We start from the raw sequence: 24,971 nt of genomic DNA on the forward strand, positions 1-24,971 counted from the left end.
TGCGATGGAATGCCCTATTAGGCAGATCCAGAGATTCCATGACCGAGCTCACTGGGTATGGAACCATCGAAATTGTTGAAAGCCATGTTCAAGTTCCTCAGAGCAACCAGTCCGCTGGAATGTCGCCGCTGAGGTTGTTGCAGGACACGTCTATGGAGGTCGTTGACTCGAAGATGTCTCCTGCAACTCGGAACGAGCCCTTCCAATCTATGAGCACCGTGTAGGATATCATGCTGGGAAAAAGCATCTTGCTCTCATCCCAAGCCTGTCTCCAGTTGACGTAAACAGAGTCTCCAAACAAACTGCTCCATTGCTCAAATATCTGCCACTCCTTGGAAACAATCGATACTACCCGTTGCTGCTGCTGCTGCTCGTCAACTCCTCCCGTAATGTTTTTGACAAGCTTAAAAAGACAAAAAAAAATCTTCCTAGCGCCGTGCCACACACACTTGCTGGTTGGAGTGTCTGTACACTTTCTAATTGTCTATAGGCTGCAGCTTACCAATTAATTGGGCCATGGAAACGCATCCTGCTTCCACGGATCCCGAAGTGTCGAATACCTGAGCAGTCTTCTGGATACGATGTTCAGGTTGAATCCAGGAATATTTTTCTGTATTTTAGATGTCTTTAAACTTTTTAAATTCCACCAGTCTTGCATGTTATATCGAAAGATTCTAGGACAATGATCTGCCTACGATTTATTCTGGTCCAATTTCATGTTTGACTCTTAATTAAGAGAGGCGAAATAAGATTACAAACTGTCCAAAACATAGTGGTCCTTGGCCATGACTGACCAGTGATCAAGTCTGGGACGTCCTATAAGACTGCTGACTGAATTAAGACTTGAATGTGTTGTTTCTTTGACGGACTCTGTCATTTTTTGGTGATGTTTGGCTTTCAAACTCAAAGTCATTCTTGATGACTCAGTTTCACTATTTCTTGAAATTTCATGAAATATAATAATATTTACTTAAGAGTGGTTATCTTGAAATTTTATGAATCATTGAAATATAAGAATCTATTAATAAGACATACTTAAGAGTCTCCTAATAGGCCGAGATGAACAAAGCATGCGCTCATGCTTGGATGATCTCGTTCGTCTCGCAAACAGTGCAAGTCCCTCCACTGCCGAGCATGTCGAAGCCCAGATTTTGTCTCTTGGAAACTCCACATTCCTGCGCAATGTGCTCGTCCAAATGCACGGGAACTGCGGGAATACATGCCGTGCACGTCAGCTGTTCGATTCCACGCCCCAGAAAGACAGCTACTCGTGGAATTTCATGCTCAGGGCATATGCCCGGAACGGGCATGTGGACGAGGCAAAGTCGCTCTTTGATTCCATGCCAGAATGGGATCTCGTCTCGTCCACAATCATGCTCAAAGTATTTGCAGATACCGAGAACATTGAACTTGCCGAGGATATTTTTAACTCCATGCAGGTCAAAGACCCCATTTCATACAATGTCATGATATCTGCATATGCCGAAGTTGGGCAAATTGGCAGAGCAAAGACACTGTTTAATGTCATGCCTTTTCGGAATGCTGCTTCATGGACCACAATCCTCATCGTGTACTGTCGCAACTTTAGCGTTGATGATTCTAAAACGCTGTTTGAATCTATGCCCAGGCCGGATCTTATCGCATGGAATGCCATGCTCTCAGTATATGCCGCAGCCGGGAATTTACTCTCTACGAAAGCTCTGTTTGATAGGATGCCAGCGTGGGATCTTGCATCGTTTACGCTACACTTGTCCGTACTCATCCAAGCCAAGGATCGGGATCGGGCGGAGAAATGGTATCGATCTCTACCGGAGTACGACATTGTGTCTTGCACGGCAATGCTGGAAGCATATGCCCAGAATGGGCATCTGGAAGATTCTAAGAATTTGTTTGACAGTATGCCGCACCGGAGTATGGTGTCGTGGGCAGCCATGCTAGAGGCATATGCCGTACATGGGAAAATTGCAGAGGCTAGATGCTTGTTTGGAGACATGAGGGAATGCGATCTCTTCTCTGTGGCGACAATGATCTCTGCCTTCTCGAGGAGTGGCGATGTGGGATCGGCCAAGCATCTGTTTGATGCAATGCCGGATCACGACCAGGTTTCCTGGAACGCAATTCTGAATGCTTACGCTCACAATGGCCTCTGTGATGGAGCGAAGGAAGTATTTGATCGGATGCCGCGGCGCGACCTGATCTCCTGGACCGGGATGATAGGCTGTTATGCCCAAACTGGGCATCTGGAAGATGCTAGGGGCGTGTTTCTTGGAATGCCGTTCAGGGATTTGATCTGCTGGAACATTATGCTTCTTGCATACTCTCAAATGCAAAGTCTTGTCGAGACTCATGAACTCTTTAACAGCATGCCAGATGCAAACCAGGTGTCTTGGAACATCCTCCTCTCCGCATATGCCCAGAGAGGGCATACTGCGAAATCAACTTCGCTCTTTCACCGCATTCCAGACCGAAACCTCGTCTCCTGGAACACGATGCTGTCCATGCACGCACACGATTTCGACGTCGCGCTCGAGTTTTTCCAGAGAATGCTGGCCGAGGGCCTTGAGCCCGACGACATCTCGTTCACTGCGTTGCTCGTTGGATGCGTCCACACCGGCGACTTGAAGATGGCGAGGGGCATCTGCCAAGGCATGAGCCGAGACCACGGTTTGGTCGCGACCAAGCAGCAGTTCGGCTGCATGGTAGACCTCTTGAGCAAGTCCGGCTACCTCCAATCGGCGAGGGATCTGATGAGAAGCATGCCTTTCGAGCCAGATGGTTTCGAGTGGATCTGCTTGCTTGGAGCGACAGGGGACGTTGGAGTTGACAGAGCTGGAGCTGCCAAAGAGGTGACTAGATTGGATCCCAGCAATGGAGCACCATATGTGCTCCTGGCAAACGCAAGACTAGCCACAGCTTGAAAGCTTACCACGCGTGTTCCAACCATTGTGATACAGTGCTGGACTACTGGCTTCTAGCGTGAAATCTATGTACCTTTGGAGAAGCTTACTTACATTCATGGATGGATCACGTATGCTTGGGCAGCGAGTTGATGAACGCGTTGTACGAGGAGTCGAGATCGAAGAGGAGCTGCCGCGCCTGCTGCTCCGTGAGCTCGTCCGAGGCGCCCATCTTGTTGAGCTTGGCGATCCAGTCCCGCGTCTTCACCTTGCCCTCGAAGTCGGCGGTGAGCTGCGGCACCCGGTTGAGCGCCGAGAGGAGGTCCAGCAGCAGCGGGTGGATCTGATCCACCGCCACCATGTTGAGCTTGAGCGAGTCCATGGCGGTGATGTAGTGCTGGACGCACTCGGCCACCGCCACCGCGGTGGCGCCGGCGTCGAAGGACGAGGAGGTGGCGCTCTTGTGCTCCACCGTGGCGGGGATGCCCGAGACGAGCAGCCGGTTGTGCGCGGCGGGGCAGTCCATCTTGTAGGCGGCCATGAAGCGGTCCACGTCGGGCACCACGTCGCGCAGCGCGTTCTTGAGCGTCCGGAACTGCGCGATGAGCTTGGTGCACCACGGCTCGTAGTCCCGCGCGCTCATCGCGTCGCGCACGTACGCCTTCTCCAGCTTCTCCGTCGTCTTGATGATGGCGAAGAGATCCGCGAAGTTCTCGAACATCTCGCGCTCGCGCTTGTCGGACCACAGCTTCACCTCTTGCTGGTGCTGGTGGTGCTGGAGCTGATGCTGCTGCTGCTGCTGCGGATGGAGCGGGTACGCCATTTCTTCCTCTTCCTCCTCCTCGCGATCCTGCCCTAACCCTAACACTCCACGAAGAGCCCTAAAAATGTTTGGACCACACTGTACGGGTTATAATGGTGGTAGCTCCCAAGTTCGCGTCGCGTGGGACTCCACAGACAAGGCACAAGCGGCCAATATGCGCGTTTTCGCGCATTTGTCGTACTAACACGACGCGCAGATGCTTGGGAAAAAAAAGTGGCCACGCAAATAAAAACTATGGACAATCCAATTAAAAGCGCGAGTAAACAGCCTCGAGTTCCCATGATCCCTGGAAGTTCAGCAATCAATCCTTGCTTTGCTTTTCTTTGCTTTGCTGATTTTCTTGCTTGGGACACCCGCTGCTCAAAGTCAAGGCTCTCCACGATTTCTTTTCTTTTTTGCTTGCCAGCAAGCATGCTTTGTTGACTAAAATCGCAGGAAGTCGATGCCGATGCTAGTTGGATTCATTCGTAGCTGCTGCAGCAAAAGGATGGAATTAGATTCTTCTTCGATTGAGTAGATTACCGGATCCGCCAGAGGGGAGAGCTCGCTCGGAGCTGGAGATGACATCGTACGAGAAAGTCAGAAGCAATGGAGCATGGATTTCATCCAGACCTGTGAAAATTCTGCTGCTCATCTTCCTCCTGGGACCCCCTTTTCTCCTCATTTGCATTGAAACTATCGTCGAGCAGCGAGGGAGAGAATTGACTTCCACCATCCTGGACAAGCTCAGCTTCGATAGCCTCAGCAGTAGCAACAAGAGTATCACCACCAGCAGCAACGAGACTATCACCAGCAGCAGCACCAGCAGCAGCAATGTCACCACCAAGAACAATGTAAGTAGTGAAGACGATTGCCCCTGCTACAGTAGATGCGAGCAGGATTCCCTGCGGCGGCCATCTCGAATTCACAGTCTACCCCCGGCCCTGTCCACTGCATTGGCTGCGTACGAGAGGATGCATTCCAGTTGCTACCACTCGCGAGACTTGAGTAAAGCCATCCAGGCTCCAGATCCAAATGACCCCTGTAGATATCTCGTCTTCCTCCAGGACGGCAAATTCGGCCTGGGAAACCACATCCTCTCTCTCCTGTCCGCCTTCGTCTACTCCCTGCTCACCAACAGGATGCTTCTCGTCGACACGCGAAACCATATTCCCGAGCTCTTTTGCGAGCCTTTTAGAAACTCCTCCTGGCTGCTGCCTCCTGATTTTCCGTACGATCGTCTTCTTCTAGCACCGATGCTTGCAGATGGCCTCAAACAGAAGTTCAGGCACGGCAGCACTGTCCACCTGATGCTGCTCAGCCAGCAAACGCCGCAAGAGCAGCTTTTCTTCTGTCCCGACACGCAGACCCGGCTCGAGAAAGTGCGCTGGATTGGCTGGAGCAGCAACCAATACTATGTTCCCAGATTTTTCACGTTCCCACGTTTCTGGAGGCCTCTAGTTTCTCTGTTCCCGGATGTTTCCTTGACCTTCACGCACCTAAGTAGGTACCTCATTCTTCCTCAAAACCCCGTCTGGGAGAAAATCCGTCGCTACCATTTCGCGTACTCGTCACTGGTTCAGGGAAAGGCAGTAGGAGTCCAGATTCGACGAAGGGAAAATGCGGAATTCCACGAGCCAACGTACAGACGGACCATGCAGTGCCTCGTTGAAAACGGTCTTGTGCCAAGCGTTTCAGAGTCCGGTCACGACATCCCAGCTGACAAAGGCCAACACCAGTCAAGAAAAAACAGGACTAAAGTTTTCGTTACCTCGTTGCAAAGCAGGTACTACGAGGAGCTCCGGAATACATATATAAACAAGCCTACGGTTGACGGTAGCCTTGTACGGGTCCATACGATGTCACACGACGAAGTCGAGTCTCAATCTTACGAGCAAGTTCGCAACGCGTTGGCAGAGATGTGGCTCCTCAGCTTGAGCGACGAGCTAGTGACGAGTAGCTGGTCGACGTTTGGATACGTCGCGCAGGGACTAGGTGCGCTTCGGCCTTACATCCTCAACATCAAGGGTGACTTCGGGAAGGACGGCCTCCCGGCATGCTCTCTCGGACAGTCTATCGAGCCCTGCAATCAGTTTCCGTTCAGTTCAGTGTGCGAAAGAAACGAAACCGCTGATTTGGAGCACAGCGAATGGATCAAAGCGCACATCAGACCTTGCCAAGACGAACCCAGCGGCATCCAGCTTATACAGGACTGATTTGTTTTTTGCTACTTGGCAGCGATGCAATCCAGTACTCTTCGGATGTCAGTAGCGGACGGATTTAGCTTCAATGCCTGCACAGTTTTGATAATCACTGTCGATAAAAAAAAAAAGTTTGCAGCAATACCTCCTTGAAGTCTGTGACAGCATCTTCAAGGTCTCCCAGGTGGCCCTTCGCACATCCTCGCCTTGCTAAAACACAGCTTTGAGCACGTCTTTTCCATTCTTCGGAATCATCTGAGGCAGCTGCTCTCAGTAAATCCAAAGTGTCCATTGGGAGGAAATCCTTCTCCAAGGACATGAGTTTTGGAGCGGTAGACTGTTCAGCTTCAGTTTTGTCCTGGGCAATCTCGTTGTCTTGTCCACTTAAAAGCTGGAGTGCTCTCGTACAGTCATTGATACAAGCTTGCATCTGGCTCATCTGCAAGTAGCAGGCTGCTCTGTTTGCACGAGATCTGTGCTTGTTAAGGAGTGTATCAGAGTGATGAAATGTAGAAATGAAGGATACAAAAACAGTGAAGCATCCTTTTGTATGGCATCAGAGTACGCATTGACCGCACTTCTGAAGTCTCCAGCGCTGCAGTTTCACAAACAAAAGCCAATGCAGGCGTTACAAATTAGCTTTCCAGAAATACCTGTAGAATTTGTCGCCTTTGTCTTGCAGAAACAGTGGTTCCCTGAAGGTAGAATACTTTCAAGATTACAACTAGGATATTGAAAAAAGAGCACCTTTCCGAAACATCAATCGCGTCATTGGAGATGGGAGCATGCTTTATAAGTTGAAGTTCTTTCTCTGACAAGCCATAGTTAGCATTGTACCAAGCGGAGTCATAATGTACCTCTACTTTCACGCGCTGGAAGATGATTGGGAAGTGTTTTCTTCGTAAATGAAATGTAAACTCGAAAACCTCTTCGAGGAGCAGGCAACAATCTTTCCCCAGGTTTCAATGTCGCAACTTTGGCAGAAGCTAATCGTTTGGGCTCCAGTTTCTGAACTGTGTTTGCCTCGTCAATCTTTCCTGAAGCTTGAGTAACGTTATCCCATTCAAGCATAAGATCCTCCTGTTTACAAGTTATAAACCCCTTTTTAGAATCACCAGCGGACAACGTTTCGACGTCATGCTGGCTGTTCTCTCGTGATACACCTTGTTGCCACGAGTTTAATGCATCCTGCGCGCAAGGCAAAGGATTTTTTAATAATCATCTTCGAGACTATGAGAGAACTTACACGTTCTTCTTTCAGCTCCGCTTCTTTCCTTGCCTGAATGGTTTTTCGCCTGGCCTTCGAAACAATGTTCGAGTGATCTTAGTCTTTTGCAGTAGCGAAAGTAAGAGGAAGAAGAAACTTACATCTTCAAGCTTCATTTGGCTGCCAACTGCTAACCGTCGTATATGGGAGATTTTTGCTTTGGCCTCTTCTTTTGTCTGCAGCAACAACGTTAAAAACCGCCCGTATAGCAGCAGCCGAAAAGGAAACTCAAACTTTTTGGGCATTCTCTCTCACGGCATCCAAAGACTGCTGACGTCGCTCCAAGATAGCCTGCCTATCTCCACATCTCGTCAACCTACCCCAAAGTTCTTCGGTCTTCTGCAATCCTGGGAAAAATAAATATAAAAGGTACCACTAAACCCCAAAGTTCTATACCTTGAACATGAAGAACTTCACCACCGCCTTGTCCACCATAGCCGAGCTTTTCTTCGAATCGATATCATCGTAGAGATCGGCTTGGAACAAGTACGGCGAGCAGTTGACTTTGATGTAGCAGTCTGTAGCTGCACGGTGAAAAGCCGAAGCAAGTTAACTCCAACGAACAAACCAGAACAAACGACTTACTGATAATGTCGAGAGCTGCCTGTGACACGGAATGGAGAAAAACCTCGACAGTGACCCATGCTGGAGTTTCGCTCCACGAGTACGTCGGAGTGATCGGCATTTCCGGAACCGATACCTAACTTCACGCCACCGGGACATCTAACCAACCGTTGCCGCATATTCTTCTTCCGGAAAGCGAGAGGCTATGACCTCCCTCAAGCTCTCAGCGTCTCTTTCCACCCCAGCCGCAAAGTAGATGTTGGATAGAAGCACATAAGGCGACGGGTCCTCCGGGTCGAGCTCAAATATCCGCTCGGCGGCATACTTCCCGAGCTCCACGTTGCCTTGGAGCTTGCAACCACCGAGTAGCGTCATCCACGACATTACGTCCGGTTCCGCTGGCATGTCGAGTATGAGCGCGATCGCGTCGTTGAGCCGTCCCGACCGTCCCAATAGATCGACCAAGCTCACGTAGAGATCCAGCGTCGGCGTCAATCCATGGTCGGGTCCCATCGACAAGAAGTAGTCCCGGCCTCTGTCCAAAGACCCGGCATGGCTGAGAGCATGGAAGATGCACGTAAAACTGATGTTGTCACCCTGTATGCCTTCAAGGAAGAGCCTGTGGAAAACGTCCACCGCTTCGTTGTAGTAGCCGTTCTGTGAGTAGGCCATCACCATCCCGTTCCACGAGATAACGTTTCGCTGCTGGTTGTTCTCGAAAACGTGACGAGCAGTGACTAGATCCCCGAACCTCGCGAACATGTTTACCAGAACTGTCCCGACGATGGCATCGGTTTTCTCTAGCTCGTGCTTGCAGAGGTCCTGGTAAATTCTCCTTCCAGCCTCCAGTGAGCCCGATACGAGGCAGGCCGTGAGAACGTTGGTGAAAGTGATTGCGTTTCCTTGAACACCTGCGCTCTTCATTCTCTCGTAGATGACGAGAGCCTCGGTTACGTCGTCTCCATACTGAGCGTAGGCAATGATGATCCCGTTCCAAGAGGCCTCGTCCTTGACAGCCATCTCCTCAAAGGCCTTCCTTGCAAGCTCCACATCCCCCAGCTTTGCGTACATCTTGATCAACGAGTTGTTGATCACAGCATCCGATCGAAACTCGCTTACGGCAATCTGTTCGTGGATCCGCCTGACTTCCTCCACGCTGGAACAGGCACCCAGTATGCTCGCGAAGATAAAGTCGTTTGGTTCCAGACCTTGCAGCTCCCTGCTCTGATAGACGTCGAATGCCTCCTTGTTCCGCCCGTGCTGGACGTAAGCCGCGATGATCGCGTTCCATGACACGTCCGACTTGACGGGAATCTGGTCGAACAGCCGCTTAGCCTCGCCGAGCCGCTGGCACTTGGCGTACATGTTGATGAGAGCGTTCTGGACCGTGTCGGAAACCAGACCGCTCGCAGCAGCACGCCGGTGGACAGCCTTTCCCATCTCAAGGCTTCCCAAGTTCGCGCAAGCAGTGAGGACGCTAGAGAAAGTGCAAGCGTTGGGCTGCAAGCCTTCCAAGTCCATCTTCATCAGCAAGCCCAAAGCCTCCCTGTTCTTCCCATGCTGGATGTAGATCGAAACCATGACGGTCCAGGAAACCACATTCCTTCTCTCCATCCCCGCGAAAATCTCCTCGGCGTCGCGTAAGCTGCCACAGTTCCCATACATGCTTAGAAGAGCAGTGTCGACGATCACATTGTGTGAGAGCTTACTTGCAAGAAGATGGCGATGGACGATCTTCCCGGTCTCGAGAGCCTCGCGTCCCAAACTCGCACAAGCTCCCAGGACGCTCGAGTAAGTGATGACGCTTCTCGCCACCCCCTGCGACTCCATCTGGTTGTAGACCTCGATCGCCTCCCAGCAATGCCCTTGCTGCGCATACGCAGAGATCATACAGTTCCACGAGACCAAGCTCTTCTCGGCGGTGCCATCGAACACCGCCTTGGCCTCCTCGATGCTGCCACACTTCGCATACATGGTGATGAGAGAATTGCTCGAGACTGTGTCGGGCACCAGCTCGTTCCTGGCGTTCATCTGCGAGTGGATCCTCTTCCCCTCCTCCAGAGCCCCGATCCCACCGCAAGCCCCCAGAATTGTCGAGAATGTAAAGCGATCCGGTTCCAGATCCATCGTCTTGTAGAGATCCAGCGCGGCGCCCGGCAATCCATTCTCGACGTAGGCCGCGAGGATGAGATTCCAGCTGTAGACGCTCCGGCGCGGCATCCGATCGAAGACACCGCGCGCCTCGTCCAGGCGCTGGCACTTGCCATACATCTGGATGAGAAGCTCCGCGAGCATGATATTGGATGCGTACCCAGTGTGGCGGATGTGATCGTGGACGAGGCGGCCGTCGGGAAGGGATCCAGCGTTGGCGCAGCGCCGCAGGAGCGAGGAATAGGTCGCAATGTAGCTGAAATGGCTCACGTCCGCCGCTGCCTCGCAATCGAGCCGCGCCAGCGTGCTCGCCACCGAATCGTCGCCAATGCGGCCTCCTCCATCCAGCGGCGGGAGAGATTTTCCCCGCGGCGGCAGGAGGAGAGTGGAGGCGTGGGTGAGTCGGAGCTTGAGCTGCCTGGAAGCCATAGCTCCAGCAGCATTCTTGCAAGAGCCCTAAAAATTAGGGCGGTCATTCTTTCCCCCCGAAATATTTTTTCGGGAGGGAGGAGAAGAAGATGGCGCGTACGCATTCGAAGTCAAGCGAGTCACATTCAAGAGGTACTCTCGATTGCTGCGTGCTTGCTTCTTGTGCAAGGATTTCCCTTCTTCCTTGCGTTTTCTTCCTGCGCAAGAATTTCTCTTCTTCCTTGCGCTTTCTTCTTGCGAGATTTGAGAGAATTGCTCTACGATTTTAGCCAGCTCTTCAGCCAAAGCATCCTGTTTTATTCTTTCATCTTTCCACTCTTTGCGTGTATCAGATGTTCGAATAGTTTGGAAGAGAACAAAGCTGTGACTTTTCTTTGTTCTTTTTGTTGTTCTTCTTTTCCTCTCTGTGTGTTTGATTCCAACTTTACCACTACAAAACTTGTTGTGACGAGATCAAACTATGTACAGTTTCCTTAAAGGAGATCTTGCTGCCGAATCCAAACAGAAGAATCGATCCTATCCAAGGCACTTGTGACTTTGACGTGGTACTTCCGAACTCTCCTCTCGTGCTCTCACGGGTGTGGAATTCCTTCTGGAAATGGAGGAGGAGATCTTCTGGTGACGAGGAACTTCCCCGGCAGTGAATTCCCGACTGGATTCGGCCCCGATGGTACCGAGTGCAGCTTCTCGGCTTGGAAGTCACTCCCGCAGCTGCTGCTTCCTTCCTTGCATCGCAGGAAATGGTGAACAGGAGACTCGGAAGCTACTGCGACTTTGGCCTGGTTTTCATCTGAATCAAACCGAGAAACAAAAGGCCGGTTTTGTGAGGGATCCGCAGCGAAGGAGAACAAGAAGGAATGCTTACCTTGGGCAGGAATCCGAGCACAGGACACTTGAGTCGGCTGGAAAACGTAGAAGCAACAGAGCAGCAGCATAAAAGTAGCAACTTTCTTCCAGCTCCTCATGGTAAATACTACAGGGAGTACGCATATATGTCCAGTGCTCGCAGAGGAGAGCCAGCAACGCTTTTCACCACTGAAACTGGATGGATGACGACGATCTCTTTCTAGCAATCGAACTGGCGCTGGGAAATACCTTCGAGTCTAGCGCCACTGCTCTGGAGGAAGTGTCGGAAATTGCGTCCCGGGTGGATGGGAGCTCTACTTTGGAACAGCACGGGGGGTTGAAAATGGACCAGTAGCTCTGCGTGGTGTTGAAAAAGAAAGCGAAACGTTTTGAGAGCGAGACCGGGCGGAGCTGAGCTGAGCTGGTCAGTGACTTTGATGCGCGACGCTTGACAAAGAGAGCAAGAAATCGAATCAAGCAGCCGCAAGGAAAAGTAACACGGCAGCGAAGAAATCTCCGCGGGGCTCTCGGGATTTATACTCATGACCGCTGGACTGGATCTCATCAGCAGTGTGGACAAGGAATGAGAAAGAAAAAGAAAAGCGAGAGTGATTACGCTAATCAGGAGGAGCCGAGGTGGTGTTAAGCGGGCCACGCAGCGCAGCGTCAGTCAATCAATCAATCAATCTGGGGATGGTAGGACTACAGTTCTCGAAGTTGGCAAACAAACAAGTCGACAATCAAGCAAGCACCAAGAAGAAGAAGAAGAAGAAAGGGAGTGAAAGAAAAAGCGAAAAAAAAAGCCGAGCTTTGCATGGAGGAAGGGGAAAGAATTGGGAAGGACGACGACGAAGAAGAAGATGGATGGAGTGGTTTTGCAAAGGCGAGAGTGACGAGCGACGCAGCATCCGTGTCTCGTGCCACCCGACACAGCATGCGGCGATCGAGGACTTTGGTCTGGTTGCTTGCTTGGATTTGATCAGTCCCCGCGGGATCGAAGAGAAAAGTGTGGGGAGAAGTGCGTAACGGGCTCGACTTGCCGGTAAGTCTCTCGCAGCATTTGTTTAAGCTCGTGAAATCTAACGCCTTTGTTTTGCATCAGGAGAGGAGGGATTTTAATTGTTCTTCGCTGTCGGGATTAAGCAGCTGGAAGTTTGTTTCTTTTTCTGCGTTTCTCGGACATCGCTGATCAGGCTTCTCTTTAAATACTGTTAAAAATCTCTGTTTTTTTGGTCTTTGCGGAGCTCCAGAGAGGTCAGTCTCGTCACTTTGCTTCAAAGGTCGTTTTAAAGTTTAAACTTCTGGCATTGCTTGACACTTCCAATGGCAGGCTCGAAGGATTCGATCGAGAGAAGCGAGTTTTACTCCCTCTCAACAGGCAGGCAGACATGATCAAGAAAAAACAACTCTCGAGATCGCGAAGATAGATGGCCAGGCCCGTTTTCGAGCTTCTCGCTCGCTCGTTCCAGCGTCGATCTCACAGCAAGTTTACGGAACTCCGGAATCTTTCCCTGTTCCCCATGGCCAAAGGACAACCTTTACAACGAGGGCCGCACAACGTTTTCTCGTTTCGTGAAGTCTTTGCTCAACAAAAGGTTGGCTGCGCTGTCAAAACAAAACCAACAAGAAGATGAAAAGGAGGAAGATCACCGAGAGCCAAAGCCAAAAACTTAGGTGCCTTGTCAAAGTGTAGACTCTCAGAGACGAAACTCCTTGTTTGTTCTTCGCTTCTTTATGTTCCTCGTATTGGACTTGCATAAAAAAAAGTCTTTTTTCCTGCAATTTTCCTCTTTTGCTCTTTTCGGATCTTCAGCTTTGCGTGGTGTGCCTGCCTTGTAGCCAGCAAATGGGACCCCGTTGCCTGCTGTTTGCTCGCCTCGCCACTGACACACTGCCATTTTCCATATAAATGTGTCGCGAACGAACTCTTTTGCTCGCTGCTGCTCGTCCTCGCGCACAAATCCTTGGTCTGGTCCCTGTGATTTTTCCATCTCCCCCCACCCCCTATTCTCCATCAGTGTCACGGGCACGAGGAAGCCTTCCAGCAGCAGGAGCACCACCACCACCACCACCAAACTCTTCCATTATTCCAGCACGATTTTCCCTCTGCTCCAGGCCAAAAGAACCAACCGACGAGACGTTCGTGGAGAAAGCTGACGGACCAGTCCTGTTGTTATCTCGATCGCCCAAAGTCCCCCGATCGATTGAATTCCCCATGTGTGTGCGTGAAGATCTTTCTTTGCGTTCTGACTGTTTGTGAACTTGATCTGAACTTCCTTTTTGTGTTCTCACGGCGATGATTGCTGGCCCCTTCTGGCGAGGAAGACTTGGAGCACGTTTTGGAGCTTTCTAAAGGTGATGGGCTTGGTCACGAAGCTGTCCATCCCGTACTCCACGCACTGCTCCTCGCAGCCCGAGAGTGCGTTTGCGGTCATCGCGACGATTGGCAGCCGGCGACTTAAAGTTTGCTGCTGCTGCTGCTGCTCTGGCTCGTTTTGCTCTTTTGGCGCGTCTGACTGGGAGCTATCTTCGCTCTCCCAGCGCCCCGTTCTCTCGTACAGCCTCACTCGCCTCGTTACTTCCAAGCCATCCAAAACAGGCATGCACACGTCCATGAAAACCTGCAATAACCTCTCAAAAGCTCAGAGAACAAGGACAAAAAAGAAAATCAATGCTGTACGCACCAGATCATAGCTCCTAGCTTGGATTGCACTTATCGCTTCTTGGCCATTAAATGCGACATCAGCGGTGAGTCCTAGCCGTTTGAGCATGGACATGGCCACCAATACATTGACCTGCGAACCAACGAACGAGTTAACGCGTTAGAAAACAAGGCAAAACAGAAAAGAACAGTGAAAACTTTACCTTGTTGTCTTCGGCCAAGAGAAGTCTTGGCTGCCATCCCGGAGAGCTTAAAACCATTTGAGCCTTCTTGGAATTCTCAACATCAGCCATGAGAGAGCATTCAATGCGAGGAGGTCCACTGGAAGTTCGTCGCAAGCGGCCACCATGTTTCGGCTGTAGGACCACCTCCCTGCTACTGCTATTCCCTTGTAAGAACGCTCTCCTGCCATTATCATCCACGGCCTTACTCGCGAGCGGACAAGAAGCTGTGGTGACAAGGCTACCCTGACTTTGTGGTGCCGGGGCCGAGCTCGACGTGCATGATAAACCGGCTTGTAACTTGTGGAAGTGTGCCGTTGTGTAGGATAGATTGCTTTCTAGATTCGTCGGGCTAGCATGCCGATCCGGCCTTTGCGTGTCACCAGCGCACTTACAGCACAGAGTAAATGAGAATGTCGACCCCTCACCGACGCGGCTGGACACAAAAATTTGTCCACCCATCAACTCGACCTGGATAGAGAAGTGTCTTTAGTTTTTTGGAGCTTCTATAGCTCGCAAGATTTAGTTTTCTTGCTTTTATCTTTGCTTACCAGCTGCTTGCATATCGCTAAACCCAGTCCAGTTCCGCCATAGTTCCTGGTCGTGGACGAATGGACTTGAGTAAACTTTTCAAACAAGGAGGGGAATGCCTCCTCTGGAATGCCTGCAGGTTTGATGGAAGCATTAGCCGAACTGCTCTTTGCTTTTCTTTGCTCTTACCAATGCCGGTGTCCTCAACTGCAAACTCTAGTAGAATAAAGTTGTGGTCTTCGTTCATGTCCGAAGCCTGACGATCTTTGTCCTGCAAAAACTGTAGAATCGATATTAAGGTCTTTTATAACAGAAGCAAAGACTTTCTTTACGTGCAGTGGCTCTTGGATCCTGTATTCCTGCTCGTCTTCCGGTATCGCCTCCAGAATTTTGGCCTGGGAAAAAAACTTAGCAACTAAGTTGAAGTCACTGGAAATACTGACGATGGTACTTATCGAAATTCACCCTGAGATAAAGTTTCTGATCTTGATTGTTCGCCGACTGGTTTTCACTTGCGTTGTCCAGCCTAGACATATCTTTTCTTCCGCTCTCCGGTAACACATCCCATCTAGCGCTTGTCCCTTTAACAAGATCAAACCGCTGCGGCTTTTTTGAAGTGCGTTCGGACATCTTTCCACATCGTTCGCTCTCAGCATGGTGGGAGTCTTTCAAGACTTTAAGATGAACGCGAACGTGGCCCTCCTTTGTGAACTTGACAGCATTGAACACCTGAAAGATATAAAGATAAACAAGTCCGGGTTTAGAGCGGTATAGAGAGTCGTACCAAATTGGTGATAACTTGTTTCAGTCTCAAAGGATCCCCAATTACCTGAGAAAAACCCATCCTTAGTCAACGAGGATGGAAAAACATCCAAAACTAAGCACGTTACTGTAGCTGGAACATCGTCCGATATGTCAACTTCTATCTTGATACCACGGTCTTTGGTGGCTGCAGTGGCTGTTCTCGCTACATGCTTGACAATGATCCTTGGATTGAATTCTCTTTCTTCCAGCTTCATCGTGCCTGGAAGTTTACACCGTGGTGATGTATGAAGTTGTGTAGAAAGAAGTTACCTGCTTCAACCTTGCTAAGGTCAAGAATGTCAGATATGATAGCCAGGAGAACATCTCCACTGAAAACCATGGCGTCTACTAGCTCTTTTTGTTCAGAGTCCAAAGATGTAGTTGCCAAAACTTGCGCCATTCCTGTCGACACACGAAGAAGACAATAAAGAATTGGAAAGTGGACGCAGAATTACCTAGTACTCCATTTAGTGGAGTCCGAATCTCGTGAGACATGACCGCTAAAAACGTGTTCTTTGCTTCCATAGCTTCATCTATAACAAAAATAACACTCATTCTCGTACATTCTTCGAATGTTTCTTTACCTGCTGATTTGATCGCTTGGCGGAGCCCTTGTTCGGTCCTTTCCCATTGTTCTGTTTCTGCTTTCATTTGAGTAAGTTCACGTCTCATCGCTTCCTGCAATGGCAGGAACGAATATAAATAACAAGAAAAGAAACAAAAAAGGAAAAAAAAAAAAAAACAAACAAAAAGAAACGTAACGCTTGGCACCACCTGAGCAGTTTTATCCACCAAAATGGTTACGACACCTTGAAGCTTTTCTTTCCGCTGTACAGGTTCGCAAACCACACAGAAAGTTCTCGTTGCCCCCGGCCTTTCAACTTTGAACTCTCGTCTTTGAGCAGCTCCACCTCGAATTATTTGATCCTTCATTTCTAGCAGATGAATCACTTCGGGAAGAAAGTCGGCATCTTGCTGTCCTATAATCTCCTGTTACAAGAAGCACGAGTTATAATATACATGGACGAGTCCGTTTTAAGAAACCATACCTTTAGAATTGAATCATTCACTCCCCCGTCGTAGACTCTGCAAAAGACAACAAAAGAAATAGTTACAAATGCCGGAGCTGAGAAGGCTGAACTTGGTATATGTGCACGAGAGTTTCTCGTCCCAATAGCTTAATCCAAACGGCATCCCCTCCAGCAAAAGTGTCAAAGCAGTTTCAAACACTTTCACTACTTCAGGAACTTCCAGTGCGTTATCCGCAAGGACTTTGAGCAGCGAGCCATCAAGAGTCTGCGTGAGATTTTCTTCAGCTGATTGGAGGAGCCTTTTGATTCTGGCACGAAGTACTTTGTTCTCTTCAATCAGGCTGCTGAGCACTGCATCCATATCCATATCGATTCCTGCAAGGCGCTTTCCTTTCATCAAAACAGACACTGCGCATTGTGAGTCCTCCATTTTCCTTTATCTCCTTCACCAAACTTAAAGCATTGTATCAAATTGTACCTGCATAGACGACTTCCACGTACACCTACTCTTCAAGAACAAGAAAAACGAGCTTGGAATCCTTCGCCTTCATCTTCTCCATCGCGAACAATGCCTAAGAAGAGAAAGAAAAGAGGAAAAAGCATCAGTTTTTGCAGCTACCAAGTCACGAAGCACTCACAGATCTTTTGAGCTCGCAGTACGAAAAGACCATTCCCAGTTGCGCCCCCAGCATAAAGAATCTCACTTTCCAAAATGCTCCACAAAGTCAGTTTGCAACTCCTCCTTTTCTTGAGCGCGAGGCACTCAAGTTTCACAGGCTCGGCATGCTCGTATCTGCCAAAAGTTAAGCCCCAAATAAGAACTTTTTACTCTTCCTTCAATGGTATTCGGCCACCTATACCTGAGGAAGATTTCTTCCCTTCTCGTTGGATCTTGTCTTCGCAGATATTTTTCTCTGCCCATCAGCTCGGCTCGGGAAAAGATCCAAGTCCAGCGCGGTAAGTGTTGGCCAGCACCACGTAAGGCACGGAATTCGCCGGGACCAAATCCGAGACACGCCGTGCGGCTGCTTGAGCGCGAGACACGTCCTCCAGCGACCCGCAAGCTCCCAGGAAAACCCTCCACGCAACCTGGTCGGGAAGAAACGGCATGCTCGCGAGCAGCTCCTCGGCATGCTTTAGCTGCCCCGATCTCGCAAAGCTCGCAACTATGGAGCTGTAGTGCTCGGCCGTCGGCTCCAGGCCATAGTCCGAGACCATGGACGCAAAGTAGCCGAGACCTTCCGCCACCATTCCCCGGTGGCCGCAAGCCGCGAGGAGACACATGAAAGCCACCTCGTCCGGTCGGACTCCGTCAACTTCCATCTCGTGGAACACCCGAATCGCCTCCTCCGTGTGTCCGAGGTGAGCGTAGGCCGCCAGCATTACTGACCACGAGTAGAAGTTCCTCTCCGGCATCTCCTCGAACAGCCTCTCGGCCTCGGCGAGATGACCACCCTGCGAGTTCGTCGCCACCATCGTGTTCCACGACACAACATTCTGCTTGGGCATTCTTGCGAAGAACCTCCTCGCCTCTGTCACGTCGGCCTTCTCCGCAAATCCTCCCACCATGGTCGTCCAAGAGAAGACGTCGCGCCCCGGCATCCGATCGAACAAGCGCTTGGCCTCGCAAACATTCCCGGTTCGAGCGTACGTCGCGAGCAGCGAGTTCCAGCTGATCAAGCTCCGCTTCGGCATCCTCTCGAACACGCACCGCGCCTCCTGTATCCGGCAATCGTTGTGCAGGAACGCCGCGAGAAGCAGATTCCACGTCACAACATCCTTGCATGGGACTTGGTAGAACGTTTCTTTCGCTGCTTCCAAATGCCCACACCGGGCAAACGCCTGAAACATCCCGGCCCACGAGACGCTGTCACGCAGAGGCATGGATCTAAACACGGCCTCCGCCTCCGCCACCTTTCCGTGCCTCGTAAACGCGAACAACATCGCGTTCCAGCTGACCACGTCCGTCGCAGGCATCTTTTCAAACGCCACCTTTGCGATCTGCAGTTGCCCACTCCCGGCATATGCAGTGATCATCGCGTTCCACGGCATGGCGCTCCTGGCCGGCGCGAGATCGAACAGGAGCTTCGCGCTGGCGGCGCAGCCGACGCGGTCGCAGCCAGCGATCATCTCCACCCACGCGATCGTGTCCCGCGCCGGCATGCGATCAAAGACGCCCTTGGCCGTGTCGAGGCAGCGCTGCTCCGCGAAGCCCTGCAGTAGCGCCGTCCACGCCACGACGTTGCGCTCGGGCATGGCGTCGAAGAAGCGCTTGGCGTCGTCCAGGAGGCCGTGGCGGGCGTGGATGGACGTGATGATCGTCCAGGAGAAGAGATTGGGGTCGGGCATCGACTGGAAAACGCTGCGCGCGTCGGCGAGGCTAGCGCATTTGCCATACATGTGGATGAGCGTGTTGGCGAGGTAGCGGCTGCCGCGGTGGTGGGCGCTGCCGAGGATTTGGGCGTGGATTCGCCGCCCGGCCTCTAGGTCGTGGTGATCGCCGCATGATCGCAGGAGCGCCGCCAACTGATCTTGCTCCGCGAGGAGGGTCCTCCTCATGAACCGCGCAAGAGATGGATCGTTAAACTCCCATTGTCATCTTTTAAGCTTCCAGAGAATGGAAGGTCATACGATTCTTATACGAAGATGGTATTGCCCAGAACGGAAAGTATCACGAGTTTGCTTCATATGATCCCATATATCTCTGTGCACACCACATGATTTTATTTAGTTCACATGGTTCACGAGCGAGACAAGCATGGCAGCGTTGGAACTTTCAAATTTTTTTCAAATCTTCCCCCCTGTGCCAGTAAGTACTGAAGCATCATTTTTCTTCTTTGTCCATTGTGTGTGTGTGGTTTTCCGTTGTTAAACATTTCTCCACCAACTTTATTAATATTACATTCCATTCACCAACTCCAGTAAAAATCAGTGATAATAGGGGTAACTACAAGCGCACAGTGTCAAAAGAGTATTAATTCTTTTGAGACCCCAGGGAATGTATCAGCAAGCACCAAAGAACGTTTGCAAGTGACAAAACCTTCCAGAGCATAGGCCTAGAGTTGTAGGCTATGATCTTCCTCAAATCTCTAGGGGCGAAAACAACATAGAGGAAGGACTTGAAGTATCTTCTTCCACTTTTGTCTGGCTGATCGATCCCTCGGCATTAAGTTGCGTTTCGTCTCGTCAATCCTGACTAAACAAAGAGGGGAAAACAGCAAAGAGAAGGAAAAGCCGAGACCTTGTTGTTTGTCCGTGGAAGAAGCGATCAAAGCGCTAGCAACATTCCTCTCCTTTCCTGCCAAGCATAGAAGAGGATAGCATCGAGCGAGTGGATCTTCCTAGAGTTTTTTAAGGAGAGGGAAAGATAAAAGAGAGAGAAAGGGGGAAAAGTGGAAGGCAAGGACATCTTACATACCTTGCTTTGCTTTGTTTTTGCGGCTTTTGATGGGAGCAAAATGCCCCGCCTTTGCTTTGGAATGCGGGAATGAGATGGTCTTGCAGTCGTCGTCGTCGCCGCCGCCCTGTTGGTCGTGGTCGTCTTCGTCTTCGTCTTCGTTTCCGTCTTTGTCACCACCACCGGCGCCTAGAGAGAATGCGGGACGAAGCTGATCATCCTCTCCTCCAGCCAAGCGAAAGCCAGCGGCAGGAAGAACTGGAGCTGGAGCTGGAGCGGCACTCCAAAGTCCTGGTAACTGTGAGCTTGGAGAGCCAGAGCTTGGAGAATCTTTCGTGGGCGGTCACCGTTGCTTCGCGGCCGGGTGATACCGTCGTCGCTCTTCACCTCCTCGAGGACTCGGATTCAGGTGCGCTGGTTGGTTCCAAAGTTTCGTTTTTTCCTCCTCTCTTGTTCTTCCCCTTCACGGCGGCTCTTGAACTGACTTGGGAAATATCCTTTCTTGCCTCTTGCCTCTTCTCAGAGATCCGTTCCATCGAGAAGCAGTACGAGCGGGCGAGAGCGGGAGTGCTGTCGCTGTTGGAGCAATGCCGGGAGCTGTGCCACTTTAGACAGGTGAACCCATTTTAGATTCTCGGCGGCCATGAATAACCTCGGCTTGCTGGTCTCAGGTTACTACGAACGTCAGGATCGTCCCCACTTTCAATGGACCCAAGGCGGTGCTCCTGGAGCAAGCTGCTTTTCTCGACGCCACCACGCTGGTTTTGAGCTCGTCGGATGTGGCTCCAGATCTCAAGTAAGTTATCAACTCTGGTAGTTTCGGATCGTCCTGACGTTTTTCCAATGTCAGGCTGAGCGGCTTCACCGAGTGTGGAGCGCAGTTTCCTGGACCACCGCAAGGCTGCTTAGTTTTCGTTGCTCAAAAAAAGAGAAGAATGAGCAGCAAAAAACTCATCAGCAGCGGCGTGATCTCCGTCCAAGGTGAACTTTTGGTTCCGGACGACCCCCAGCTCGCTGAGAAAGAGCAACGCGACGAATCGGTGCAGAGGCTACTGCCGCATAAAGGGTTTCAGTGTCACATCACCACTGATCCAGTAGTGGCTTCTTCCGAGCTTCACTGCTGCAAGGCCGCCCATGCCCGTCTCGATATCCCAAGCGACTACTCTCCCCGGGGTGTTCTCGAGGGGCCGCATTCGGATTCCAACGACGGTGGCGCGTCCCCGGAAGAACAGAGCTCCGGATCCTCCCCGGTTTTCCCGCTGCTCGTCTCCACCTCCAGTAATGCCGCTGGTAGAGTGGAGGACCAGCGAGATGAGGAGGAGGAGGAGGAGGAGCTCCAAGCGTCGTGCTTGAATCTGTTTAGGCACATGAAGCGCCACAACACTTTCCCTGCGACACCAGGTTCAGCGGTCCAGCGCCACCGGAGACTCATCCCCAGCTTTAGTTGCAGCTCCGCTCACAGTGGCATGAGATTTTCCAGCTACAACTCGGAGGAGGCGGAGCTCAGCCTGCATTCGATGTGCGCCGCCGGTGACAAGCCCCCCTGGAGATGCTTCACGTACGACGAGATTCTGCTGGCCACAAGCTGCTTCAGTCCTGGTAACTGAAATCCTGTTTTTCTCTGTTTTGCTCAATGTCGACGTCGATCTGGCTGCAGATAATCTCGTTGGGAAGGGTGGCTACGCCGTCGTCTACAAAGGCACCTTATCCGACGGGCAGCTCATTGCAGTGAAGAAGCTCACCAAAGGCGACTCGGAGCAGCATAAAGAAGGCGGCTTTCTCACGGAACTCGGCATCATTGGTCATGTGACTCATCCAAACACGACGCCTCTGATCGGCTTCTGCGTGGAGCGGGGCCTGCACTTGGTCTTCCCCTTCTCCCCCCATGGAAGTCTCGCGTCCGTCCTTCATGGTAAGTCCAGATCTGGTCCGAGTTTCTTCGTTATAACTTTCTTTTCTTTTCGCAGGAACCAAGTCCAAGGCGTTGGAGTGGTCGGTGCGGAGGAAGATTGCGCTTGGCACTGCCAGAGGTCTTCAGTACCTCCATAAGGTCTGTCCAAGAAGGATAATTCACCGGGATATCAAAGCCTCCAACATACTTCTCGGTCCCGACTTCGAGCCGCAGGTAGCCACTATTTAATCTTCCGAGTCCCCGGATTGGTAAAGTTGTTTGATGCAGATATCTGATTTCGGCCTCGCGAAATGGCTTCCGGAGCAATGGACACATCATACTGTCACTCCCATTGAGGGGACTTTCGGGTGAGCCATCCACTCTTCAAACTGTTTGTGACTTGACAAGTCTGTCCTGAACCAGGTACCTCGCACCGGAATACTTCATGCACGGCATTGTGGACGAGAAAACCGATGTATTCGCATATGGAGTGCTGCTTCTCGAGCTCATCACCGGACGGAAGCCGATCGATGCCATGCAACGGAACATAGTTGTCTGGGTACACGAACTTTCTCAAATTCCTCCATTTGCTCAGAGCGTGCCCCTCCGTGTTTTTCCAGGCAAGACCATATCTGGAATCCTGTAGCATCCAAGAGCTGGTTGATCCCGCACTTGCTGGTGCCTACGACTCCAACCAGCTGCGAAAGTTGGTACTGGTTGCCACCCTGTGTGTCCGACAATCCCCTCTTTGGCGGCCCTGCATGAGCCAGGTAACAGTGCACCGCGAAGTCTTTGGTATACCAACACTCGTATTTTTTCTTCCTTCCTGTTCCTGTTTCCTGGCCAGGTTTTGAAGCTGCTTTCTGACGAGACACTGGACCAGGAGCTTCCAACCAACTGGAGTACTCTAGTCTGCAACGCAACCGACGTTGACGATGAGTACACGAGCAATGAATATCATACTGACATGAACCGGCATAGAGCTCTCGCTCTGGGGACTTGAGAGAACTTTCTATTCTTTCCTCTCTCGTATCGTTCTGCTGCTGCTGCTATTGCTATTCCTGCTGTTGATCACTTGTAACATAACCTTCCTGCTGCGTGGAGACTGCCGAACAGAAGACTAATGAGGAGCTGTAATAAACAAGATGTACATTGCTGCCGGCAATTCTTTTGAAAAAAAATAGTCACCTTGAATGAACTTCACATGGTCTATCACTTGCATTCATTGATTGCCCCACAGCCTATACACAACAATCGTTAGCTAGATTGATGACAGGTGAAAACGATACCTTTAGTCACGATCTAGCACCGAAAACCTCTACAAACTGCCAGCCAGACCGAGAGCAAGACCACGCACACGACAGCATCGATCGCGAGTATAAACTTCATGCTGCAACAGCACCGCATTCTTTGCCACTGAGCTCTCATCCTCGAGTTCCCCACACTCTTGCCACCCGAGGAGGTTTCCATTGCCTGCGCTGGACCATCGGACTTGTCACACCGCTCCATCACCACCTCCCGGAGCTCGTACTGCTTGTGCTTGCTCGACTTGCCCCTGGCGAGCGGCGAGCACGACGACGAGAACTGCGCTTGCGTAGAGTCACCGGACATCCTCCTCTCCAGCCGCCCCTTGCCCATCAAAGGCACACTATCGTCGAAAGATTGATCCGAAAAGCCTTCGTAACACTGCCTCCCGGTAGCGTCGTTGATCGCATTTCTCATCACTGGCAAGAGGTCACGATCCAAGTGATAGTTTTGGAGCTCGTCTCGATCTTCCTGGAGGCCCCGGAGAAGCAGTAGCCGTCTAAAATCGCTCTGGATTTGGCCCAAGAACGTAAACCCGTGCTCCTTTCCAAAGACTTCGTCAAAGACCCCACAATACGTGAGCGGGGGGTGGATGAGGTAGCACGCCAGGCGATTGTTCGCGGCAAATGTGACGGTCTTGTGCATCGGCGGGAGCGAAGCCAGAGATTCCGCCATGGCGGCTGCAAATCCGGGATCGTCGTCGAGGCACTCGGCTAGAATATTGGTCCCCTGAGCGATGGAAGCGTAGAAAATGAGATTCTGGCCCTCCATTTTCTTCCTGGAATTCGGCATCGCTGGAGCGGCCGGAGCGCGGCGCGCCCGATCGATCGATCGGCTGTAGCTACAGTGATCGAGAGAGAAATACCTGATCGCTATCTCCGCCGGGAGCTCCTTGACTGACCTAAAATAAAGAATGACGAGCACATTTAAGAGGTTTACTAGCTAGAATTTTCCCGCCCATCAGCGCCTAGGGCTTCTTTGGTGGGATCTCTTTGGTCGATCGATCTAGCTAGGCGTATTAGACGACCAGAAACATCAAGCGCGTGCTTAGAAGTCTTGCCACGGTAAGATGATTTTGATTTTTCTTGCCCGCATTGTTCAATTCAATCACGCTGCTTGAAGAGACGTAGAAGACCAGGATGATACTGATAGGATCTATTTGGAAGATTTTTTTTGTTGTTTGCGCAATGCCATGGCCTTTTTGGTTGAATCGATCAAAGTATCGTAACAATGACAAGCTTTCTCACTGTTCGTTCCTCCCAATACTTTCTAAGAAAAGCTTAAAGCTGTGCTACTACTCATAATAGCTATAACAGTCTTAACTTCTATGCCTTGGAGAATTTGGAGGCACAGGACGTCCACGGATAAAAGAAGAGGTTTGTGAGGCTACTAGAGCTCACCGCCTCAGGTGGAAAACAGTCTCTACAGATAACGCTAACGAAAAGCGAAAGCAATCAAGACTGGAAGTTCCAGGTGACGATTTCTTCTCGTTTTTTGCTTTTATTTTCTTTAAGATTTTTTTGTTTTGGTTCTCGTATACTCACGATTTTCCTTGGATTTGAACGTATGGCCAGGCAGAAGATGAGGGTGCGCATATTTTTTGAAGCGCACAATCGCTTCCGCATTGCGACAAGGATCTCTTGAACCAGGCCCGAGGTGAGACGCGTTTGAGGGGGAGGCGGCCAAGAAGGTGATGGTGACCATGCCTTGTCTCTTGCTCTTGCCAAAGTCAGGTGAATCGTCACTCGCAGGCGGACAGATCTCTGGAAGGAGACAAACCGGGAAGTAATCGCTCGCACTAAGCTAGTCACCATACAGTATCACAGGCTTTCTCTGAATCGCAAAGGTAAGTAATCACTCTTTCTCTTTCTCGCTCTCTCTCTCTTTCTCACCGCTTTGATTTATGAGAAAGGAGGGAACCTGGCCTAGCAACTTGCAACACGCCATACAATGCGAGAATCGCAACACCTAA

At 50.9% G+C, this 24,971-nt stretch overlaps 10 protein-coding genes and 1 long non-coding RNA gene across 18 annotated transcripts; 3 read left to right on the plus strand and 8 right to left on the minus strand.

Annotated features, from left to right (window-relative positions):
- Positions 1-38: 38 nt before the first annotated feature.
- Positions 39-2,918, plus strand: LOC112346955 (pentatricopeptide repeat-containing protein At4g02750-like). The gene is made up of 3 exons (XM_024676998.1): positions 39-218; positions 491-612; positions 1,112-2,918. The coding sequence occupies exons 1-3, from the start codon at positions 39-41 to the stop codon at positions 2,916-2,918; spliced, it is 2,109 nt and encodes a 702-aa protein (XP_024532766.1).
- Positions 2,913-3,753, minus strand: LOC9640401 (vacuolar protein sorting-associated protein 28 homolog 1). The gene has a single exon (XM_002971956.2). It carries the CDS (start codon positions 3,718-3,720, stop codon positions 3,025-3,027), a length of 696 nt encoding a protein of 231 aa, XP_002972002.1. The 5' UTR covers positions 3,721-3,753; the 3' UTR covers positions 2,913-3,024.
- Positions 3,754-4,187: 434 nt separating this feature from the next.
- LOC9640646 (galactoside 2-alpha-L-fucosyltransferase) lies at positions 4,188-6,042 on the plus strand. Its single transcript, XM_024676919.1, has one exon. The coding sequence runs from the start codon at positions 4,281-4,283 to the stop codon at positions 5,913-5,915; it is 1,635 nt and encodes a 544-aa protein (XP_024532687.1). The 5' UTR covers positions 4,188-4,280; the 3' UTR covers positions 5,916-6,042.
- Positions 5,878-7,875, minus strand: LOC9640402 (dynein assembly factor 4, axonemal). 3 transcript variants are annotated; one of them, XM_024676924.1, is made up of 11 exons: positions 7,753-7,875; positions 7,564-7,691; positions 7,402-7,503; positions 7,269-7,343; positions 7,147-7,200; positions 6,758-7,088; positions 6,648-6,711; positions 6,554-6,595; positions 6,427-6,495; positions 6,046-6,373; positions 5,878-5,992 (listed from the first exon to the last, which is right to left on the minus strand). In XM_024676924.1, the coding sequence occupies exons 1-11, from the start codon at positions 7,850-7,852 to the stop codon at positions 5,927-5,929; spliced, it is 1,359 nt and encodes a 452-aa protein (XP_024532692.1). In that variant the 5' UTR covers positions 7,853-7,875; the 3' UTR covers positions 5,878-5,926. The 3 variants fall into 3 exon arrangements, with proteins under 3 accessions (XP_024532692.1, XP_024532691.1, XP_024532693.1); XM_024676923.1 differs by having other exon boundaries at positions 7,402-7,506; XM_024676925.1 differs by lacking the exon at positions 7,753-7,875 and having other exon boundaries at positions 7,269-7,514; positions 7,564-7,671.
- Positions 7,876-7,890: 15 nt separating this feature from the next.
- Positions 7,891-10,311, minus strand: LOC9640647 (pentatricopeptide repeat-containing protein At3g57430, chloroplastic). The gene has a single exon (XM_024676999.1). The coding sequence runs from the start codon at positions 10,309-10,311 to the stop codon at positions 7,891-7,893; it is 2,421 nt and encodes an 806-aa protein (XP_024532767.1).
- Positions 10,312-10,461: 150 nt separating this feature from the next.
- On the minus strand, positions 10,462-11,950 carry LOC112346941. The gene is made up of 2 exons (XM_024676928.1): positions 11,177-11,950; positions 10,462-11,101 (listed from the first exon to the last, which is right to left on the minus strand). The coding sequence occupies exons 1-2, from the start codon at positions 11,274-11,276 to the stop codon at positions 10,884-10,886; spliced, it is 318 nt and encodes a 105-aa protein (XP_024532696.1). The 5' UTR covers positions 11,277-11,950; the 3' UTR covers positions 10,462-10,883.
- Positions 11,951-12,705: 755 nt separating this feature from the next.
- On the minus strand, positions 12,706-17,192 carry LOC112346939 (histidine kinase 5-like). 4 transcript variants are annotated; one of them, XM_024676918.1, is made up of 17 exons: positions 17,045-17,192; positions 16,885-16,978; positions 16,517-16,796; positions 16,425-16,461; positions 16,150-16,365; positions 15,960-16,053; positions 15,831-15,908; positions 15,646-15,777; positions 15,462-15,595; positions 15,356-15,400; positions 15,015-15,300; positions 14,899-14,966; positions 14,761-14,842; positions 14,592-14,704; positions 14,023-14,511; positions 13,842-13,952; positions 12,706-13,778 (listed from the first exon to the last, which is right to left on the minus strand). In XM_024676918.1, the coding sequence occupies exons 3-17, from the start codon at positions 16,771-16,773 to the stop codon at positions 13,446-13,448; spliced, it is 2,475 nt and encodes an 824-aa protein (XP_024532686.1). In that variant the 5' UTR covers positions 16,774-16,796; positions 16,885-16,978; positions 17,045-17,192; the 3' UTR covers positions 12,706-13,445. The 4 variants fall into 4 exon arrangements, with proteins under 4 accessions (XP_024532686.1, XP_024532685.1, XP_024532684.1 ...); XM_024676917.1 differs by having other exon boundaries at positions 14,904-14,966; positions 15,037-15,300; positions 16,517-16,814; XM_024676916.1 differs by having other exon boundaries at positions 14,761-14,851; positions 14,904-14,966; positions 15,037-15,300; positions 16,517-16,814.
- A 20-nt stretch (positions 17,193-17,212) lies between these two features.
- Positions 17,213-18,965, minus strand: LOC112346956 (pentatricopeptide repeat-containing protein At4g02750-like). Its single transcript, XM_024677001.1, has one exon. It carries the CDS (start codon positions 18,963-18,965, stop codon positions 17,328-17,330), a length of 1,638 nt encoding a protein of 545 aa, XP_024532769.1. The 3' UTR covers positions 17,213-17,327.
- Positions 18,966-19,279: 314 nt separating this feature from the next.
- On the minus strand, positions 19,280-19,928 carry LOC112346925. The gene is made up of 2 exons (XR_002992610.1): positions 19,825-19,928; positions 19,280-19,704 (listed from the first exon to the last, which is right to left on the minus strand). It is a non-coding gene; the product is annotated as an uncharacterized LOC112346925 (long non-coding RNA).
- On the plus strand, positions 19,703-22,892 carry LOC9640648 (receptor-like cytosolic serine/threonine-protein kinase RBK1). Of its 2 annotated transcripts, XM_024676841.1 has the most exons (10): positions 19,703-20,212; positions 20,327-20,418; positions 20,475-20,599; positions 20,654-21,402; positions 21,461-21,715; positions 21,771-21,928; positions 21,983-22,062; positions 22,118-22,253; positions 22,315-22,464; positions 22,542-22,892. In XM_024676841.1, exons 1-10 carry the CDS (start codon positions 19,894-19,896, stop codon positions 22,695-22,697), a joined length of 2,220 nt encoding a protein of 739 aa, XP_024532609.1. In that variant the 5' UTR covers positions 19,703-19,893; the 3' UTR covers positions 22,698-22,892. The 2 variants fall into 2 exon arrangements, with proteins under 2 accessions (XP_024532609.1, XP_002971816.2); XM_002971770.2 differs by having other exon boundaries at positions 19,703-20,418.
- Positions 22,624-23,975, minus strand: LOC9640405 (phytolongin Phyl1.1). Of its 2 annotated transcripts, XR_002992609.1 has the most exons (3): positions 22,984-23,975; positions 22,883-22,935; positions 22,624-22,825 (listed from the first exon to the last, which is right to left on the minus strand). XR_002992609.1 is itself a non-coding variant. In XM_002971959.2 (2 exons), exon 1 carries the CDS (start codon positions 23,789-23,791, stop codon positions 22,997-22,999), a length of 795 nt encoding a protein of 264 aa, XP_002972005.1. In that variant the 5' UTR covers positions 23,792-23,975; the 3' UTR covers positions 22,637-22,935; positions 22,984-22,996. The 2 variants fall into 2 exon arrangements, 1 of the variants encoding a protein (XP_002972005.1); XM_002971959.2 differs by having other exon boundaries at positions 22,637-22,935.
- Positions 23,976-24,971: the final 996 nt, after the last annotated feature.

Source organism: Selaginella moellendorffii, unplaced genomic scaffold (genome assembly GCF_000143415.4).
Source record: "Selaginella moellendorffii unplaced genomic scaffold, v1.0 SELMOscaffold_18, whole genome shotgun sequence".
Classification (NCBI taxonomy): domain Eukaryota; kingdom Viridiplantae; phylum Streptophyta; class Lycopodiopsida; order Selaginellales; family Selaginellaceae; genus Selaginella; species Selaginella moellendorffii.